Source organism: Meleagris gallopavo, chromosome 1 (assembly GCF_000146605.3).
Source record: "Meleagris gallopavo isolate NT-WF06-2002-E0010 breed Aviagen turkey brand Nicholas breeding stock chromosome 1, Turkey_5.1, whole genome shotgun sequence".
Classification (NCBI taxonomy): domain Eukaryota; kingdom Metazoa; phylum Chordata; class Aves; order Galliformes; family Phasianidae; genus Meleagris; species Meleagris gallopavo.
This window is the reverse complement of record NC_015011.2, coordinates 157,878,555-157,899,143: the sequence shown is the minus strand read 5'-3', so window position 1 is coordinate 157,899,143 and position 20,589 is coordinate 157,878,555. Positions and strand designations below refer to the sequence as shown.

Below are 20,589 nucleotides of genomic sequence, written 5' to 3'. Positions count from 1 at the left end.
AATAGTAATGACTTTGGAGCACAGGCAGTCACTCATGACAGTGTGTTTTATGTGAGAGCTGAAAATTCCTACCAAAAACAGCTTGTACATTAAAAGGCAGCTGCTGAAGATATTTACTGCACTGTCATTCCCTGACCAGAGGCTTCCAGTGATGGATGAGGATTTTACACACTTTCTTGGACAATCTCAGGCACAATCACCTTTTGGGAAGTGGAGGAAAATAAATGCCTTTCTATCATCTTCTAGAGCAGATAAATAATTCTTAATTAAATTTTGATAATAGCTGATTTTTTTCACTTAGTCGAAAAACTAAGTAAAACTAATAGAAAACTAATTTCTATTTTGTAGAAAAATGTGAAAATAATTTGCCCTGAAGATGCAGCAACATACATTTCAGATTTCCTGTATCACAGAAGGCCAAAGACTGAGGATGAACACATCTTCATAATTACACATAATAAACCCATCATATAAATTAAAATATCTCATTCTGCTTAAATGCTTACATTTATTGATTCACATATTTACAAGCTGTGAAAAGCATGCCATTTGTATCAATACACAAAATTTAAGCTGCATTGTAGCTGTTTTTGATTAGATTGTGTTAAAAGAGTGTGGGAAAAACAAGTGTTTTGAAAATCAATACATTTTAAAGCAAAAGATAAAATGCCAGAGTCAAAGATTAGGTGTAGATGTGTACTAACACTCAAGTTCCAACTGCTTGGCAGTTCGCTGGAATCCTTACCCCAGAATAGTCAAGCACAAAGATCAAATAAGTATGAAGAACTACACTCTGTAAAAGATGTAGTGAATACTAATGCACTGATGCTTCAACATTTTCCCCACTTTCTCATACTATGACTTAAGCAACTTAGAAAAGCAAAATGTCTAAGCGAGGAACTGCTTCAAGTTAACTGCTAAGAAACAATAGATGTTGGAATTGATCTACAGTGTCATCCCACTTCAAAACTCCAATCTAGACTTGTGGAAAGATGTCTCTCATAACTTGCTACTTACAACCTGAAATTGTGTAAGTGACTGAGTAAAGCTGAGGATAGTTTGTTGTGATTTTTTTTTTCTTCTTCTTTTTTTTTTTTCTTTTCCCTTAAAACAGCAGCAATGGCATTGATAATCATGACTTTCTTGGCATATGCTAGTGAACAGAGGGCTGGAGCACCTCCTCTACGAAGACAGGCTCAGGGAGCTGGGATTATTCAACCTGGAGAAGAGAAGGCTGTGAGGAGACCTCATTGCAGCCTTCCCATATTTAAAGGGGGATTATAAAAATGGGAATCAACTTTTTACAAGGGCAGATAGTCATAGGACAAGGGGGAATGGTTTTAAGCTCAAGGAGGGAAGGTTTAGATTGGATGTCAGGGGGAAGTTCTTCACAGAGAGTAGTGAGGTGCTGGAACAGGCTGCCCAGAGAGGTTGTGGATGCTCCATCCCTGGAGACATTCAAAGTCAGGCTAGATGGGGCCCTGGGCAACCTGATCTAGTACCAGATCTGGAGGTTGTTGGCCCTGCCTGTAGCAGGGGATTTGAAACTTCATGATCCTTGGGGTCACTTCCAATCCAAGCCATTCTGTGATTCTATGAACAGAGTCAACTTGTAAGACCAGTGTCCTTCCCTTCCTGCAAAGACAGGTAATGGCATTAGGAAGTGCCTTAACAACTAGTCAATTTATGTGAGTAGTCCTCAGTTTGCTTGTTGTGCAGGGAAGAAGCCACAATTCCTTGAAACAATCACATAGTCATGTCCTTAATACATAGTGCTTAATTCTAGTGATTAACACACATCCTAGGAAATGAGAACATTTTTGCTTCAGTCATTTACATACGCTATCTGAATCCAGTTCTATCATCTTAAAGTTGCTTCAGATGCTTCCTAAATCAGGTGGCACCTTGTTCTTTCAATTAAGGAAGGTTTTCTATATGCCTACATGCAAACTCAGTATTAGCAGATTTGGCTGTAGGCAATTACCAGCACAGTGAACTGGCTGTTAGGAATCCTATTCAGAAACACTAAACTTTGCTGCTGGACCTGGTTCAGAAAGCACACATACTTACTTGTAGTCCAAGATTTCACTTTGGTAAATATGTATCCAAAGAACTATTCTTTTTATCAGAGTGAAGAATTACTACCGTTTAAGTAAAAGTTTAAAACTAGTTAGGAATTAGTAATAATAAAAGGAGAAACTCACACTAATTCCTTAGAAATAATTTCTACTTCGCCAGTATTTTATTTTAATAAAGCAGTAATTAGTGTCAACCCCAAACTGCAACAACCTGTACTGCTTCACACATTGAATCAAAGCTTCCATGCTTTGGTGATTTGGTATCCAATCCACTCCACACTCTACTTATAATCAGGAAAAGCTCCATGTCCAAATCAGCTGACAAATTAAGCATAAGAATCAATAATCATTACTATATTTCTTTTAGAGACTGGAATGCTTTGAACCATCAGAGTAAGGAAGTTCTGGAATACACATACAATAAAGAGAGGAAAAAAAAGCATGATCAGTTATGAGGAGCAATTTAATCTGTTCCTGAAAAGATATTTCATATGGCTATCTGCAGTAGCAAGAAAGTGGCTAATGGACAATGGACCACACTTTCAATACTTTCCTTTCTATAGCAATCTACAGGAGATCCATAAACCAGTCAGAATTAACAGGTTTTTTTTAAACTACTTTGAACCATTACACCACGATCATTTATTAATTTAGTTTGTGCTTTTATCTGAAACCAAAACTATATGTGAAACTATATTTGAAAACTCCATTTGAGACAGCGTACAGAGTAAAATAAATGCATTTACACACTATACATCTTGTTTCAAATAAAATGTGAATTGAAAAGAATAATATTAAAAGCAGTTAAAAGAAAACTACTCATGGAGAAGCACATCTACATGAAGTCTTGTGAATAAAAAAGCTTACATTGATGAAGATGCACTACTTGTCCACCTACTGTAGCAAGCTCTACCTTCATGCAGCAGCAAGACAAAAAAGAAATCAGACATTAAAAATCACTGATTAAAGACAGAAGTTATTAATTAGCTGTATACATCGGAAGTAGTTACGGTCCATAAGACTGATGTTTCTAATATTTGGCCACTCTGAGAAATCAATAACCATCACTCACATATGTCAATAATCACTACGAAGATGAAAATTAAAAAAACAAAACAACAACAATAAAAACTTTGATTTCACAATTAAGGTTTCTAAAGACAATATTGAGAAAACATTTACCCATAATATTTTTGACTTTACCACTAATGAATGCTTTGAGACTCAGGTAAGATAGAGATCGCATTGTAATCTACTGAAGTCTAAGTGTTCAGATCTTATCTTATTGTAGATCCTTGGCATCTTCAGACCTATTAAAATTCAGTTTTTCCAGATGTGAATTTCCTGAATACTGCTGTTAATCAAAAACATTTCAAAATTGTATTCATGTAACCTGGGGCTAAATAGCTACTATCATCTAGAGATAAGTCTTCTAAAATTACTTCATTAATGGCAATGTTCAGGAAGTATAGGAAGTTCTGCACAAATGTGCGCAGAGGAGTGATGGAGCACTGGAACAGGCTGCCCAAAGAGACTGTCTCCTTCCCTGGAGACATTCAAAACCTGCCTGGATGCTTACCTGTGCAACCTGGTCTAGGGAGATTGCTTTGGCAGGGGAGTTGGACTAGATGATCTCTAGAGGTCCCTTCCAATCCCTACAATTATGTGATTGTGATTGAAAATTGTGCTTAATAGCTTTCCTTAGTTTAAATTGTGTCCTAGCGTAGGATAACTTATGATCTATTAAAGGCTACACACTTTATAATCAGAAAAAAATGAAACTGTGCAATAATATGTGACCAAAAAAATCAGAAATGTGAGACTTGCCTGCTGTGAACCTGGGGAAACAAAATACGATCGGTTGGAGATTTTTAAATCCTGCCTAATGCTGTTATATATTACCTTTAATGGTGAACAAAAATGATTTCAAGAGACTTACTGAAGTTGAGACATAGATTTTTCTAAAGCCGGTAATAAATATTTTAAATAAAAATGTACTTTGAAAAGCTTTATTTCATTGAACAGTCTCTCAGTAAAAGTCTTGGTACTAAGGACATATTTAGTTTTTATGTAAATACTTGTACACTGATTGGAAAATAAAGCTGTAAATACAATAAAGAGAACGACATTACATGGCATTATAAGCTTGTATTACAGTCATACATCTCAATGTGGGGCATGATAAAATCGTAATATAGGCAAGAACGATTGCAGTTATAGTCTCATTACATCTTTTACCGAGTTAACAAGGAAAATTGCTCAAAGATTCAGTGCAGTATTTCTGATCTCTTTGGCTTGTGTTCCACGTGCTATATTGTATTCTTGAAGCTATGTCTATGCTGACAGATTTTCTTCAGACAACACTTATACATCACCCTTATCACCAATGCAAATTATTTTTACATAATGAATCACGTCTTGCCTTTGCTAGTAAATGTTCTAGGGACATGCCCCCATGTCAGATAGTTTTGGCTTGGTAAAAGTAACAGCCCTCATCACTGGCTCCTCAGCGTGGTGTCATACTTTGACCTTTGTTCCCTGTCCCTGATGAGTGAAACTGAAAGTCAGGGAAAAGGTACTGAATCGTGTTCACGTCGTACCCATGTGGCTTCCCAGCACAACAGCAGAAAAAAACTCCGCTATTCAAAATTGTGATTTTGAACTTCCACATACCAAACTCTTGGCTTTTGTACTATCAGAAAGGGCAAAAAGAAAATTAATTCCTGTTTCCTTCTCAAGTAAGTGTCATTATTTCACCTGGGATGGATTTTTCTTCATTGTCTGGTATGATACTATGTTTTGGTCTAGGAGAAAAACAATGTTGATAACACACTGATGTTTATAGTTGCTCCTAAGCAGCATTGTACAGAATCAAGGCCATTCTTAGCGAAGGGCCCAATCAGCTGGGAGAAAACAGAATTAAGTTAGCTGACTTAAACTGACCAAAAGGGATATTCCACACCATTTGGCCTAAGGAATATTCTACACCATCATGTGGAAGGAGTTTTGAAAGGGGCAGGAGTTCATTTGGCTCTTCTCCACTGCTTTGGGGGCCAGCTGGGCATTGGTCATGGGGTGGTGAGGAATTGATTGTGCATCACTTGTTATATTTATTTATACAGACATAACTATTATCCTTTACTGATTTTTCTATCTTAGTCTATAGTTTTATCCCAACCCACAAATTCTGCTTTTTTTTTTTTTTTTTTTTCTTGATTCTCTCCCCCATTCCACTAGGAATGTGAGAGGAGTGAGGAAACAACCATGTAGTGTTCAGCTATCTGCTGGGTTAACCACAGCAGGAGGAAATGGGGAGTCTTATATACTGCACTGGCCCTCCATCCCTATTACATCTTAAGGTACTGCACATATGTGAGCCTTGATTTTTGTCAGGCACCCTTATTTCCTTAAAATCATTTATACAGCCCAAAGTTAGTGCTCTGAAATCCATTCCTCGACACTGGTGTTAGAACGTCACAACAGCTAATTCTCTTCCTTAAAAGCCTGCTTTACCTTCCAGAAGCAAAATTTAGATGTAATAGGAAGGACTGCAATAGCTAGAGGCACATGCCTATTACACAACATGACTCATAAAAAATGTTCTATCATCTCCTTGCTGGATAGTGTAATGAAAAATACTTAAAATACATTTTATTGCCATTTTTTATTAGTTTTCTATTTTTTCAACAATTTCTGTGACTGGCAAGGGTAAGATGGAAGAAAATCCCCAAAATGTTAAAAGAGTGCTGTGTGTTGCCATGACTTATTTCATCTATACCCTGCAGCACTAACCCTAGCACCTAAAGAAGTGTTAGCTGTACTTAAACGATCTTTGATAAGAAATTTCTTAGACCATAATATTTCATGCTAAATGTTCACAACTTGACTTAATCCAAAGCAGAAAAGAATTGATGAGGCACAGAAGAGTGTTACTGAGCCTTCAAGGATTAAATAAATATAAAAACATACATTTAATTGATGTAGCTGTTCTAGTGTTTTATTAAAAAGTGTGAAATGCAAGGAATAAACATTAATCAATATTTCAGTTTAGATGAGATTCCCTAAGTTTTCAGAAACACCGAATATAGTTTTTGTGTTCATTTCAGAGGCAAGAAGAGACTATGCCAGAACTAAGTGAGACTAGGATAGAGGATTTATAGAAACTAAATTTCAATGCAAATCAATTATAAACTCTGAGCAAACTAATTTGGGAAGAAATGAACTGTGCTGAACAGCTCCTTTTACCTGTTCCTAAAGCAAAGCCTTTCCAAACTGTTTTAACCTCTTGCTTATCTACATCTTCCCAAAAACTAGTTCTTGCTGATCACTCCATTCAATCTTATCCCTACTTCTTCCAAATGCACCTTGCATTTCCATTGAGATGTGTGGAAACAATTTCTGTTTTTAATTTAATCTAATATGGCAATGACTTTCATTACAAGAAATGCAAATTTAAGTTACAATGATTTAAATGCAAGTCTTGAGTGTCTGTCAAGTGGAAACAAAAACAATTGTTATCAAACTGCTGACAAAATTCACACAAACTTTTTATATAAGTGAGGAAGGAAACCTCTGAAAGTGCATGATGGCTAATTCAGTCTTATGGGTTTAGCCTCTTCCCTAATTTCACTCTGCATTACAGTGGATCTTGTTTTGTTCTCATGCATCTTTCCATAAATTAAGGTACATTTGGTAGTTTCTAGGACACTGCAAAATGGAAACTTCCAAATCCAAACTTGAAACTTACTTTATGATCACTACTGATTTTTAGAGCGCATGGTTTCAATCATTCTTTAAAAAAAAAAAGAAAAAAAAAAGCAAGTTTCTTAATCAGGGAATGGATGAATAATTTTGTGTAACTCTAGTATTAGTAAGCAATAAATTAATCTTACTTATGTAGAGAAGGTGAAAAGATGAATCTTGATCCTATCTCATTCTCATAAATGAGGCTTAGTGACAGTATGCTTTCAGCAGTGGCTGACATCTTATTCAAGCGAGGTGTTTATGGGATTTCTTCCAAGGTACAAACATGCAAACAAATAGGTACAAACATTTCCTCAGAAAAGGAAACAGTCAGGAAATTATAATGTTCTGTGATTAACATATCTGAGTTGTTTTAAATTTCTGAAATGTGATTCATTACTAGGCTTTCTACTCTGTATAGAAGCATATTGTAGTTGACCATTTCAAGTTGGTGTTGGTGATCTGTGACAAAGTACATAGAGGTACATATTTATATAAGCTCCATATTTATATTTTATAAGCTATACTCTGATAATACTCTGATAATTTATGAAGATCTCATACTAAATTGATGGTTTTGAACAGAAGATCCATTTAGTTTTCAAACACTTTTGTGTGGTATCTACCTATAGATAGATGAATACAAGCTACACTTTGATACTGAATTTAAGGAATATGCATAAACACTGCTGGCATCAAAGGAAAGCTTCTGGCAGCTGCAGTGTGTAATGATAAGTAATGTGTTGAGGAAAATAAATGGAAAAGAAACACAAAAATTGTTGCAATGTTTTCTCAATTGTTGTGAACTGACTCTCTCTCTGCCCCCGCTCCACAACAAAAAGAGCATTGGGAATCCTCAGATCTCTGAAAAATAAAATCTTAACAAATCCAAAGAAGAAAAAACATCTTAAAGAATGACCTGATATTTATGAGATTCCAATCACTGCAGTTCTAAATGGAATTGTTGCTTGTTAAGTATTTATTAATTTAGCATAAATGTTTTGCAAAAACCAACTATGCCTTTAGAATTTAATGTCAAACTCTTGACTTTATCCTCTTCTTATTCACTATTCCTGATATGAAAGCTTTACAAAGATACTAAGCATTCTAATTACTGATACAAAAGCATACTATTTGTATATCCTTGTTTTAGCCCAAATTTCCATCTCCACTCCTATATCGGCAATCAGAGTACTGACAGGCTGAAATATTGAAGGTAGAGCACAAGTATTTTGTAGTGCCATATCTAACTAATGGGAAAAATTCTTTCATCATCTGTTGCACTTTTTTCCTATGGAATCAGCCAGCTTCTAAAGTAAAAGGAGTCGAACTTGCTTCTAAAGTAAAAGGAGTCCTGCAAATGTTTTTGGAAGTAACATAAAGTTAAAAGGTGAAGATTGAAAGTAAAGTAGGCAAGTGTTAGTCTTAACAGTCAAGTAGAAATGCAATTTTCTCACATTCCTGTAACTCGTACTGGAACAATGTTCCAGGGCAGTTTGCGCCCACACAGGTCACAGTCACAGTGTGCTGTCATTCACTATTATCCAAAAGATTGCAGGAATAGCTCCCAGGCTCCCATGCTCCTCTCTTTACAGGACAGGAGCAAAGAGGTGATTGTGAAGTGTAACCTGCGTACACTAACATCCAAGATTGCCTTCATGAATGCACTGGAGATAGGTAGAAGCTGAGTCATCTTACTTCATGTGACTTTCATCATTCAAGCATTATTATTATGGTTCTTTCTTTTCTCTGCAGAAAATTTAATGGTCAAAAGCATGCTAGAAAGGAGACTGAAATTGTGCAGCAGGAAAAAGTATATTTTTAAGAGCCAAACTAAAAACCAAATATTAGGAAATAAATGCAAAGTAAAAAGTGATTCATCTTCTGCTTGTTTTTCAAAATTGCTCATCAACTACTTTGACAGTTCTCTTTAAGTGTATCAGGCTAATTAATGTTACGCGTTTTCACTCAATTATTTCCTCTCTTTGGGATGGACTGTTATTGGGCCTTGTTCATGTGTGAAGAAAGATGGAATTTAAAAATAATCCTGCTCTGGACATGATCCACTGATAGCTGTGTTTGACACCAAGAACTGTACATTGCAAGTGTAACAAATCACTTTGCAAAGGGACTAGGATTTCAACAGAATCTAAGTAAGGAAATTTTCTTTAAAGATGGCATTTACTCACTTGTCCCATCATCACTGATTATTATCTGAAACAAATTCTAACCACACTGTCATAGGTAATTAATCCAACCTAGGCAAATTCAAAATGTTGTGTTTAACATCATTAACGGTATGCATTTTTCACTTCATGAACACATTTGTGCCCTATATTTTAACAGATAAACACTTCGCAGCCACTTTGGTATGTAAAAATTCAGTTTAATCATCAAAAGCCAACTATGAGATTTCCAGATTCCTCTTTTCCTAATCAACTGCACACAATTACTGTATAGCAATGATCAAGTAACAGAAAAGATCAGTTAGTCTTGCTATGTAAGGGAGGATTTTTTTAATTTAAGACATAACACATCTTTGGTCTTACAGAAGAAGCTTTTCTCTCACTTAGAGGAAAAACTTAACGTAGACACAGAGCCAATATAAAAGAGACTGAAAAAACAATTCCTTTACATTCACTGAATCAAGGCTGAAAGCAGTAAGACCTCCTATACCACTGGAAAAAAAAAAGAATTTTACATATGGACCTGGCATTCTTTTGTCTGTTTTGACTTACAAAGCAGCCTTGCAAATGTGCCTAGCTCTAAAGGTGATACTAAAAACAAGAGGTTAGAGATCATCATGATATATTAATTATGCAAAAGAAGCCAAACCAAATCTAATCAGAAACAGCAGACTCCAAACAGGAAAAATCTTTTTTTTGTCAGAGAAAACATTTATGGTAATGCCAGAGCATCTGCTGATTACAGTCAGAGTTGCAGGATGCCAACATTAAATCAATGAACCATCTCGACAGCTTCTCAGTACTCAAGTCACATCCTAATAATAATTTGCTGTGAAATTTACCCAAAAATTAGCCAAAAAATGTTCACAAAGAATATAGGTAAGAGTCAATAATGGAGATTCTAAATTCATTTTCATCTGAAAAAGTACATATCTAAAATAGATGTTCGGTTCTTAGACATTTTAGAGCTGCATTATATTGATAAGTCTCTACAAAAGACTGAACATTTTAAAAACAAAATATATTTTTTCTTCAATTTCCTGTTGATTGTGACCTACCACTTTTTTGTTTAGAATGTTAGCATGCATGCTTGTTTAATATAAACTCAGATTAGCCATTTGAAGAAGGCCTGCACCATTAAAAATCAATTTTTAATTCCTGACACCTGAGGATTCTACACAGAACAATATACTTCATTGTAAAGCTTTAATTGATGCATCTATGCACTGTGGAGGGTGATTGCTTGAATAATAAGTATCAGAGATGTGTGATCCGGTTGCTAAGCAAATGTGAGCAAGGCTACAAGCCTGAGAAACTACGTAACAATGAATCAAGGTGTGATGACAGGATAATTATTCCATGAATTGTCATGTTGAAGGACTCACAGAACACTGACCTGTATGCGAGCACACACTGGAAAATTGCTTGAGGGGTAATTAAAGTAATAATAGAAAAGTCCAGTCAGTCACAAATAGAAAAATACATGCTTAGCTTATTTCTCTGTAGCATGCACGATCAAATGATTTCTTATGTTATAGCAAATGCTTCAACAGCGAAAGAATTCAGGAGACAACAGATTACAGCAAAAACCACTGGAATTTATCTGAATTAGCATTAATGGTTTTCTTTCTCAGCACATGTAAGAGGAAGACAATCACCATAGCTACAAATGTTCCCTCCTTTCTCCTTCTTTCCCTGGAGTTTTTATTGCTGAGCATGTTACATGTATGGAGTAGCTCTTCTTTCAGCTTGGGTGACATCTTTCCCAGCCTCTTGCCAAGATGCTGTATGTGTTTTGGGAGTGAGGGAGAGAAAGTCTTGGAACTCTTCAGCAACAGACAAAACATTGGTGTGTCATCAACAGAGCTCTATTGGGAACAACAAGCACAGTACCATATGGGCTGCCAGGAAGAAAGTTAACTGCCACCCAGTCAGACCCAGCACAACTGCTGATATTTTAACAGATCAATACTTACTTAGTTGCCACTGTATATCTACATTTGATGAAAGCTATTCATGTGCCAGTTTTAAGACTTTTAAGACTTTCAAGATACACTTTCACAGTTTTGATATTTGCTTAACACATTCCCATTCCTCTCCCTCTCAGCTTTTGTTCAGTTTACTGTATCAGTTTATACTGGTACAAACCCCGCTCTACAAGCCCGCACTTCAGCTCTGAGTAGACAAAATAATCTAGTTCTAGAAGTAAGCCTGTCTGTGATGGAAACCATCTGATTGCTCAGCAGTATATACTCAGAAATCTCCTCACTCCCCCATGTGTCACCATTATTCCTTCCATTTCCCCTTCAATTTTCATGAAAACTGGGATACCCGTATCTAACGGTCATATACAGGTCATATATAATCACGACCACTGCATTTCTGAAAAAGAAAATTCTTTTTCTGCCATCACATTCTAAAGAGAACCTAAAAACACCTCTTAGGAAACACACTGCATATAATAATTGAAATTGTCATAATGACATTTCTTTCTAGAACGAATATGTTCTGTAAACACATTGCCAGCTCATCAGTTAAGTTAGTCAGTCATGGTAAATATGCTAGAGTTGTATTTCCAAGTCTTTCCTAGCATCCTCATTAGAACTCATTTCAAAAGGGTAATGTTATACCTAAATAGCTTTAAATGCTATGAAGAAAAACAAATTCTACTGATAAATAACTCAATATTCAGCAGCTAAATGCAGCCTAGGTAAAAACTATTAAAATGCAAATCTCAAGCACAGACTTTATCATTTCAAAGTAAGATCCCATAGAAGAAATATAATTTTTAGATTTGTGTAATAATACTGTGAACAAATCAGGATTCCCAGCATAACCCAGCATCATCAAAGAATAACTTCAGCAGATTCTGAAGACATTTATAAAAATTATGGCTAGATATTCATGTACTTTACTTAGAAACATCCTAACTCAGGAAGACTATGGGGGTGAAGGAGAATATCCTCTAAGAATTCAGCTAGTGCAAACTACATGTTATCTGCTCTTTCAAGCTGGGCCTGTAACTGATCTGTAATTAGGAAATTACAAAATATTTCAAAAGATTTTATGTCTCTTGGGAAGATGTAGGGATTAGGAGCACAGGTAGTGCTGTCCTTAATTCTCCCAGTTTGAGATAGCCTGCCCAGGGAGGTGGAGTCGCCGTCCCTGGCAGTGTTCAAAAGGCATCTGAATGAGGAGCTACAAGATATGATTTAGTGGCTTGTGGTAGCAATGGCGATGGGAGGATGGTTGCACTAGATGATCTTGTAGGGCCTTTCCAAACTTGTGATTCTGTGATTCTATTATTCTAACATAATGGGCAGCAAAATGGCTGGGCTTATCACCAAAGCTTCAAACTATATTTGATGGGGGAAGGTGACATACTGCTGCGTGACAGAGAAGATCCACAGAACACTGTCACTTCAGAAAGTAGAACTGGAAAACCTCACATTTGTTCCAGAGGAATTTGGGAGGATTCCCCAAAAAATGTAATGTGGCCAATAGCCCCGCTGAAGTGCCTCTGCACCAATGCATGCAGCATGGGAAATAAGCAAGAGGAGATGGAAACTGGTGAAATTAGAAAATCATGACCTAATTGCAGAAACATGGTGGGGCAAATCACACAACGGGCCTAGCAAACAGCAGAATCAGAATACTGAACTTCAGGAGAACAAAGTTTCAGCTGTTCAAGGAATTATTGGATGAAATCTTCTGGGAAACTGTCCTTAGAGACATAGGAATGGAACAGAGCTGGCTGTTATTCAAGGATATATTTCTGAGGGCATAAGAGCTCACTGTTCTCAGCATAAGAAATGAAGTGAGGAAGTAGGAAACTGGCATGGCTGAGCAGAGATCTGTTTGTTAAACTGAGGGAAAAGAAGGAAAAATATAGGCAATATAGGAAACAGGGAAGCATGGATTGGGAAGAATATGACGATGCTGTCCAGATGTGCAGAGATAGGATCAGGAAAGCTAAGGCACAGATGGAACCAAGTTTGGCAAGAGATATTAATAATAATAATAGGAGATTCTATGATTCTATAGATACATAGGTCAGAAGAGACAGGCAAAGGGCAGTAGACCCTCTCTGATAAATAGGAAGGAAGATCTGGCTTCAATAGACAGCTAAAGGAATGACTTGGGGATCCTGGTAGTTGAGAAACTGGACATGAGCCAGCAGCATCCACTTGCAGCTCAGAAGGCCAACAGTATCCTGGGCTGCATCAAAGGAAGGGTGGACAACAGGGAGAGGGAGTCGATGGTTCCCCTTTGTTCTGTCCTTGTGAGGCCCATATTGTGCCCAGGTCTGCGGTGCCCAACACAAGAAGGATGCAGAGCTGTTGGAGCGGGTCCAGAGGAGGGGCACAAAGATGATTGATCAAAGGGCTGGAGCACCTCTTTTATGAAAAAAGGTTGGGGGATCTGGGCATGTTTAGCTTGGAGAATAGAAGGCCTTCCAGTACATGAGGAGAGCATATAAGCAGAAGGGAACTGACTTTTTACACTGTTTAACAGTGATGGGACAAGGAGGAATGGCTTTAAAATAAAAGAGATTTAAGTTAGACATAGGAAGAAATCTTTTACTCAGAAGGTAGTGAGGCACTGGAAAGGTTTGCCTGTAGAAGCTGTGGATGCCCCATTCCTGGAGGTGCTCAAAGCCAGGTTGGATGGTGCCCTGGGCAGCCTGAGCTGGTGGGTGGCAACTCTACCCACAGCACAGGGTTGGAACTAGATGATCTTTAAAGCACCTTCCTACCCAAGTCAATCTATGATTCGATGATACAATTCTATGTTTGCTGCTTCTGAGATAAGCAATGACAAAGATTTTTTCCATAATTTAATATTTAAATGAGGACAGTTTGAATAAGCTGAGGTGTAGGTCTATATTTTAATCATCTGCTATCTAAAAGCATACCTTAGAACAAAGTTAAATTGTGTTTGTGTAGGCGCACTGCAACTACAGAAACAAAATCATCTCTTTTTGGCAGTACTGTATAAAATTATTTGAAACAGTGGAGCATGCTTAGTCCTGTGTGTCCTTGTGCCTGGCCAAAGGCCAATGATCCCCATGTGAGATTCACTGGAGTAAATGACTTTCTGCTAGTTGCCTCAGGCTCCCTTCACAGTCAATGAGGAGAAACAAGCACTTCTGAAGTGTGCTTCATTTCACCCTGATGTAGATATCTGAAACAGGTAGAGACAGCGTACAGTAACTAACTCAAATGTGAGTGCCTGCAGTCTAAGCATTAAGTCACCAGATACTATTTTTAAAGGTTACAACTTCTGTATTTGAAAAGTTCAAACTTTTGACTACATAAAATCTGCATAAAGGGTGCATTGTCCAGTCAGTATAGTGACAGCAGATTGCAAGATTCTATGTTATACTTTCAGAGGTAGATAACAGATTATGTGCACCAATCTCAATACCTATTTAACATAAGCAATAGAATTTCATAAAGTTTTTTCTCGGTGAAGTAAATCATGTTCTGTTTGCTAAAGCAAGTAGTTTAGATATGAACAGGGGAAAACTGTTTTTTATATAAAATATAGTCAAGAATGGTAGATGTGAAAATAGTCCTTATTAAGTATGCCACTCAGCTGTCAGTTATCACGAATTTTTGTTTCTTAAAAATCCTTTATGTTCACTTCCTTTTCTCTATATATTTAGGCATATGTATTACAGTTATTTAGGTACCTATCTCTTACAGATGTGTGATACTTTTGTGTAGTTTTTCAAGTTTCTAACAAGTCTGAAATTCTTATATGTTACAATCAGCCTATAAAACAAATGATCTCTACGTCTGTACTGACATATGGAATCCTACACCTCACATGAAAATTATCACTGCTTTAAACTGATGATGGGTTAGATTTAGTCCTAGCCATGCAAAATTTTGTAAATTCTAATAGTGTACATTGAGACTTAAGAATCTCAAATGCAGTGTTTACTTCTAGTTTTAAAGGATTAAGATATAAATACAGTGCTTTGCTTTGTATAGCAAGGCAACTGGATTTTAGATATTACTCTGCCTTATGTGTTTGAATTCTGCTAGCTTAGTAGGAGAAAGGATTAAGGGGAAAGTGATTTAAGTCTCATGAAAATGTATACAAATTCTCTCTCTCTAATAAAAACAAACCACTAACAATGCTTAGAATATGTAGCAACTTAAAAAAATAGTATAAAACTACAGCAACACCTGTTATTCAGCACTACTTTAACTCATATAGTCTTATTGCCATTCAAAATATACAGTAAACAGAATACTTTCACTGGATCATATCACCATGTTTTATGCATATATTAAAGATTTTTTGCTTCTTGTAAACATACTAAGTATGACATTAAATTTGAATTATTTCATAAAACATAAAGCTAAAGAATTAATAATGGAAGGTATTCAAGTTCTAACACTGTAACAGCTACAATAATGATAATTACAATTAAAAAACTATTTTTGGTATGAAATAAATACATGCAGTTAAATTGCTTTCCTTTTCATCTCTGGATATATACCTTGTTCACTTTCACTGTTTAATTGACTTCTATGCTATATCCTATCATCCATTCAGAAATAATCTGAATGATCTCAGAATTTAAACAGTAAGTAATTTCTCTTATCATATTATATACATTTCCATATTCTTCCAAGCAGGTATGACTTACACAAAAGAGATTCTACTGAAATAGATTTCAAATTTTTGAGACATCTTTTTTTATAATCAAGCACGAAAATCATCTGTAGGTAGCTGAATTTGTATAGTACTGTACAAACTACACAAACTATTTAATTTTCAAATGCAACACAAAGTGCAGGGTGTTGTCTACAGATCATATCTATGCATCCACATCTGCCATACTCCACTACAATAAAATCCTTGTAGGATATTGTAGTCTCTACACAGAATCATTATGCCTGAGTCTACAGGACAAAAACAGAAAAGAGATTGCACTGTCAAGTGACTAGTCAAGGGAAAAAGGCAATCTTCAGAGTACAATTAAAAGCACATACTTTAGATATCTGTTGCCTTTTTTTTAGTATTAAAGTCCAGCTTAGATCAGTTTTAAATAGATAGTTACAACAGGTTCCATGCAATTAAGTGGAATACACCTACATCAGAACATGATCTTTCTTTACTTTCTTTATAGGTATTGAAACCCACCTGAGAACTGCCAGCTTTGAATGGCAATTTCTGACTCATTCCTAACAATTTTTTTTTTTCCAGCGGTGTAAGTCAGACAGAGAAGTGAGCTGAAGAAGTTAAATAGATAAATGGTAGACAGAGACCACTAAGCCTACTGCTTTGTGTAGCTGGCCGGCTTTTAAGACTCCTTTTTTAAACACAGATCAATAAGATATAATTTAAATAGTGCATTGACTATATATGAGTTGGCATTAAATGGTATCACATTTTGGAAAGAATTAACATGAATGCTTATGATGCATAAGAGGATTTTGGAAGATACTTCAGCTGCACCAAGGCCAGGTTGGATGAGGCCCTGGGTAGCCTGGTCTAGTATTAGATATGAAGGCTGGTGACCCTGCATGGAGCATGGGGGTTGGAGCTTCATGATCCTTGAGGTCCCTTCAAACTCAAACCATTCTATGATTCTATGCACTGGATAACCTGTTGTTAGAGGAAGGATAGGGAAATGCTAGATCTCCAAATTTATGATTATATAAATTCAGAGATCAGAGCTGCACTTAAATTTTTTTCAGACTTACTTGACTGAGAGACATGAAACCTATTTAACAATAGGAATTTACAACACATTAAGATTCTGGATGCAGCTTAAGAAAGCACTCTATCACCTGTATTTCCTAGGTTAGAAAAATATTTATAGCAGGAATTAAGAAATCACATGATTATAAAAAAAATCTTTTGATGATGTTGTATATATATATACAACAGATGCTTCATATTGTTTCTCTTTATTATTACAAAATTGTTTTTTTTAATTTGCTTTAAACAATATAAATCTAGATATTTAACAGTTTTTTAATTTCTTAAATATATGAATCCCAGCTTCATCCTATACTTATCAAAATGTAAATAAAATGACAAAACATGCCATTAAAGGGTAAAAATGAATGTTCACTGATGTGCAATCGTCAATCTAAGCCTGTGATTTCATTGAAATGTAAATACTTTAAGGTTAGAAACTATAATTACAAATGAGTTATCAAAGAAAATAAAATCTCTATGTTGAAGAAAAACCCATCATCATTCTCTGGCACAATTTAAAGTCTTTTTTTTTTCAGTTGTTCAAGTTTTTATGTAAAATGTTTCTCATTGAATAACTGTCATCATATTTCAGAAAATAACAATGGAATGTAACCGGTGATCGAATATAAAAATTCTCATGTCTCATCCTCCCAGTTTGAAGGGAATCATATATTTATCTTTGTAACTACGTAGGTCACTCTGAAAGTAATGCCTGCTATTTATTTCCATGAAAAGTACAACAGATAGATACAAAGAGCACAATAACAATTGACAGGACAAATTCTCAGCTACAACATACTAATTTTCAAAAAAGAAGTGACCATTAGTTATGCATCTTTGCCAGTGATGAACAAGAGCCTGTATGCCATGGTCATAAACATATGCATGAATGAGGGTGACCCACTGTTTCACAACTGCTATGATGGCATTGTTTCTAGGAGAATGTTGCCTACAAAGTCCATCATTCATTGTTCTGAAAAGATGGAAGTCAGAAGGTTCCAAATTCAGACTATGTAGTGGGTTTGATAGGACAGTCCAGCCAGGATTGGCAGTGCTCCATAGTCTACCAATTGGTATGGGGCCTGGGATTACCATGTTGCATCCTGACTCTGGAAGTTCAAGCCTTCGGCTTAGTCATTGTCAAGATGTAGCAGTCAGACTTGATGGTTTGTCTGAATTCCAGGAAATCCAGAAGGATCACCCCTTTCCTATCCCAAAAGACAGTGCACATTACTTTGCCTGCTGAGAGCTGCACCATGAACTTTATTTTGGATGGGAAGTTCACATTTCACCATTCCATGGACTGAAATTGTGATTACAGCTTGTAGTGGTGACATGACACTGCATCTGGTCACCGGTAATGATGCAATCCAGGTAGCTGTCACCTTCAACCTCATATTTCTTCAATAGATCCTGACAATCTTACGTATGGTGTTCTTTCTATTCCCCTATGAACGTTCATGGGAACTACTTAATGCAAACTTGGTTATATTCCAGTGCTGCTACCATAATTTCCAACACACTGAAGCCAATAATTACTTCCATGCACAGTTCCCTGGTTGTAATCTGCCAGTTCACATCAATGAGCTGGCTGATCAAGATGCTCTTCACTTCATGTGTGACAGCTGTGCATGGCTATCCAGAACCTGGTTAGTATTTTACATCACTGTTGCTGATGCTGAAAAGCACCACCCACCACCTCACTGTGCTCACATGTGCTGTTTGGTTTTCATAAACATTCAGCAAGCATCAATTAACATCAATGGGTGCAACTTTTTCCACATGAAGGAATTCATTGACACACCCTTGCTTCATACACACTTCCATGTCAGATGCCATTCAGTCACATAGCAACAAAATATAATGGAATTTTGGCAGGATGATTCATTTTCGACCACCATACCACCAACATCTGCCTCTGATGTGATGTGTCAGCATAACAGAATAGGAGGCATTACTTTGAAGCAGCCCTCTTATTTATTGCACAAATGGATTTTACTCTCACAAATAGGAAATACTGCATTTGTCCTCATTTAAAAATTATATCATTAACATTTAATATCTGTGTTTGATAATTTGGAACTCAAATCTAGTATTTCACCCCCTCGCTCTGTAAAAAGAAAAAAAAAAAAAGATGAAAAAGAAACCCACAGAAAAAACACAGAAACACTCAGTTATAATGGGATGCATAATGTTGCAAGTAAGATTGTGGTAGCAGTATCAAAATTCATCAACAGCCATAGATTTCTAACATGAGAAATTGAGTTGTAGGAGAGAAATCTTCATCATCTAAGACTGCAATAAAACAAATGCACTAGTATACCTTCTAGAAACAGGCATTTGAAAATGTCTTGTGTCCAGGGTTATAGTATAGTTAATAACATTAGGTACCACCTTCTTCTGGAAAAAAACTCTCCAGAGAAATGAAGAAAATATAAAATACGCTCCACTGTGTGTGATACTGTGTATGAAGGATCTTCAATTATTTAATGATCAACCTTCACCATGTGCAGTAAATCAGTTTATTGCAATTATCACTAACTGATGAGTTTCTATTTAGAAAACAAAACAAAACAAAACAAAAAAATAGTACACTTTTTATTCTCACTGCATTTATTGCTTTTAAGCAGTGGTATGAAAAAAAATCTGAAAATAATCTAACTCAATTCATAACTGCTCACTTTTACATAAATACATATGTACATATATATGTACGTTTATGTGTATATGATTTCAGTTAAAAGAAATACCAAACAGTTATAAATGGTACATTACTATAAAATAAAAATTCAGGATAGTTTGAAAACCTGTCAGTTGGCGCAATTACTGTTTCATAACAGGGGGAATAATTTCTTGTAGAGTGACAAGTTCCCTTATGTCACAGCTATTCTTCCTTTACAAAAGCTGTTACTTTGATGGGAAGGACAAATGTCTGCCATATATTACTATGCAGTCCATTACAATGGGTTCATTCATATTTATAATACAATCTGTGATGTTGATGCAATCACTTTAGACTTCAGTGTTATTTCAAACAAATCCATAACTGAGAAAAAGGCAGGCTGTTGACAGGAGTTAATGCGGGTTTTACTCTGTTCAAAATTGCTTTCTAATCTACTAAATGGCTGTGAAAATTGATGCACTGTTAGAAGTGCTTTTGTACACTACTACAGATAAAGGGTTGTTATACAGCAGTGATCTCTGTAATGCTAAATTGAATTTTTGACAGAAGTTTTTTGTTTTTCCAATTTGAATGTGACAAGATAGGCTATGCAATTTCTAGTAAGTTTAATTCCACCAATTCAAAACATTTTCCCACCTTTATTAATTGAGATAGCTATTACTGCTAGAAGAAAAAAGTTTGAAATTAAACATACAATATCAAATTATATACTATAGAGAAAATCTGTCAGTGGACAAACTAAGGACCAGAGTTAGTGATTTCGAAATCAAATTTGTTGAAGCTGGGTAAATGAATCCTCAAACAGGTAGTACAGTTTGCAGAAACGCTCAGCTTGTCATGAAGGCAAACAGATACTGCTTAGGATCACAAAACAACAAAATCTGGAGATCTGGAGTTATGATATGACTTGTCAATAAACACATTTCCAGAGGGATTTTAGGAAGATGAAGATATGCAAGGATAGGTTTTTAATTTTTTAAGTTTATTCAATCAATGAAATCTCAGTCAAAGAATTCAAAATTTTTTTTTACCACCCTGAAAAAGAAGAGACTCAGAAAAAGAAAAAGAAAAAAAAAAAAGGAAAAGGAATAGAGAAAGGAAACAAAAGGAAATGAGAAAGGAAAGGAAAGGAAAGGAAGGAAGAAGAGAGAGAGAGAGAGAGAGAGAGAGAGAG

General features: G+C 35.9%; 1 protein-coding gene across 4 annotated transcripts in view; it reads right to left on the bottom strand.

Annotated features, from left to right (window-relative positions):
• Window positions 1-20,589, bottom strand: part of DIAPH3 (diaphanous related formin 3) — a 234,604-nt gene that overhangs the window by 2,236 nt on the left and 211,779 nt on the right. The window contains exon 29 of one of the 4 annotated variants that reach the window (XM_031557836.1): window positions 2,946-2,991. The exons of the other annotated variants lie outside the window; for them this stretch is intronic. Within the exon in view, the coding sequence (XP_031413696.1) occupies window positions 2,946-2,991 (46 nt within the window). The remainder of the gene's footprint in view (window positions 1-2,945; window positions 2,992-20,589) is intronic. 4 annotated transcript variants of the gene reach the window in all.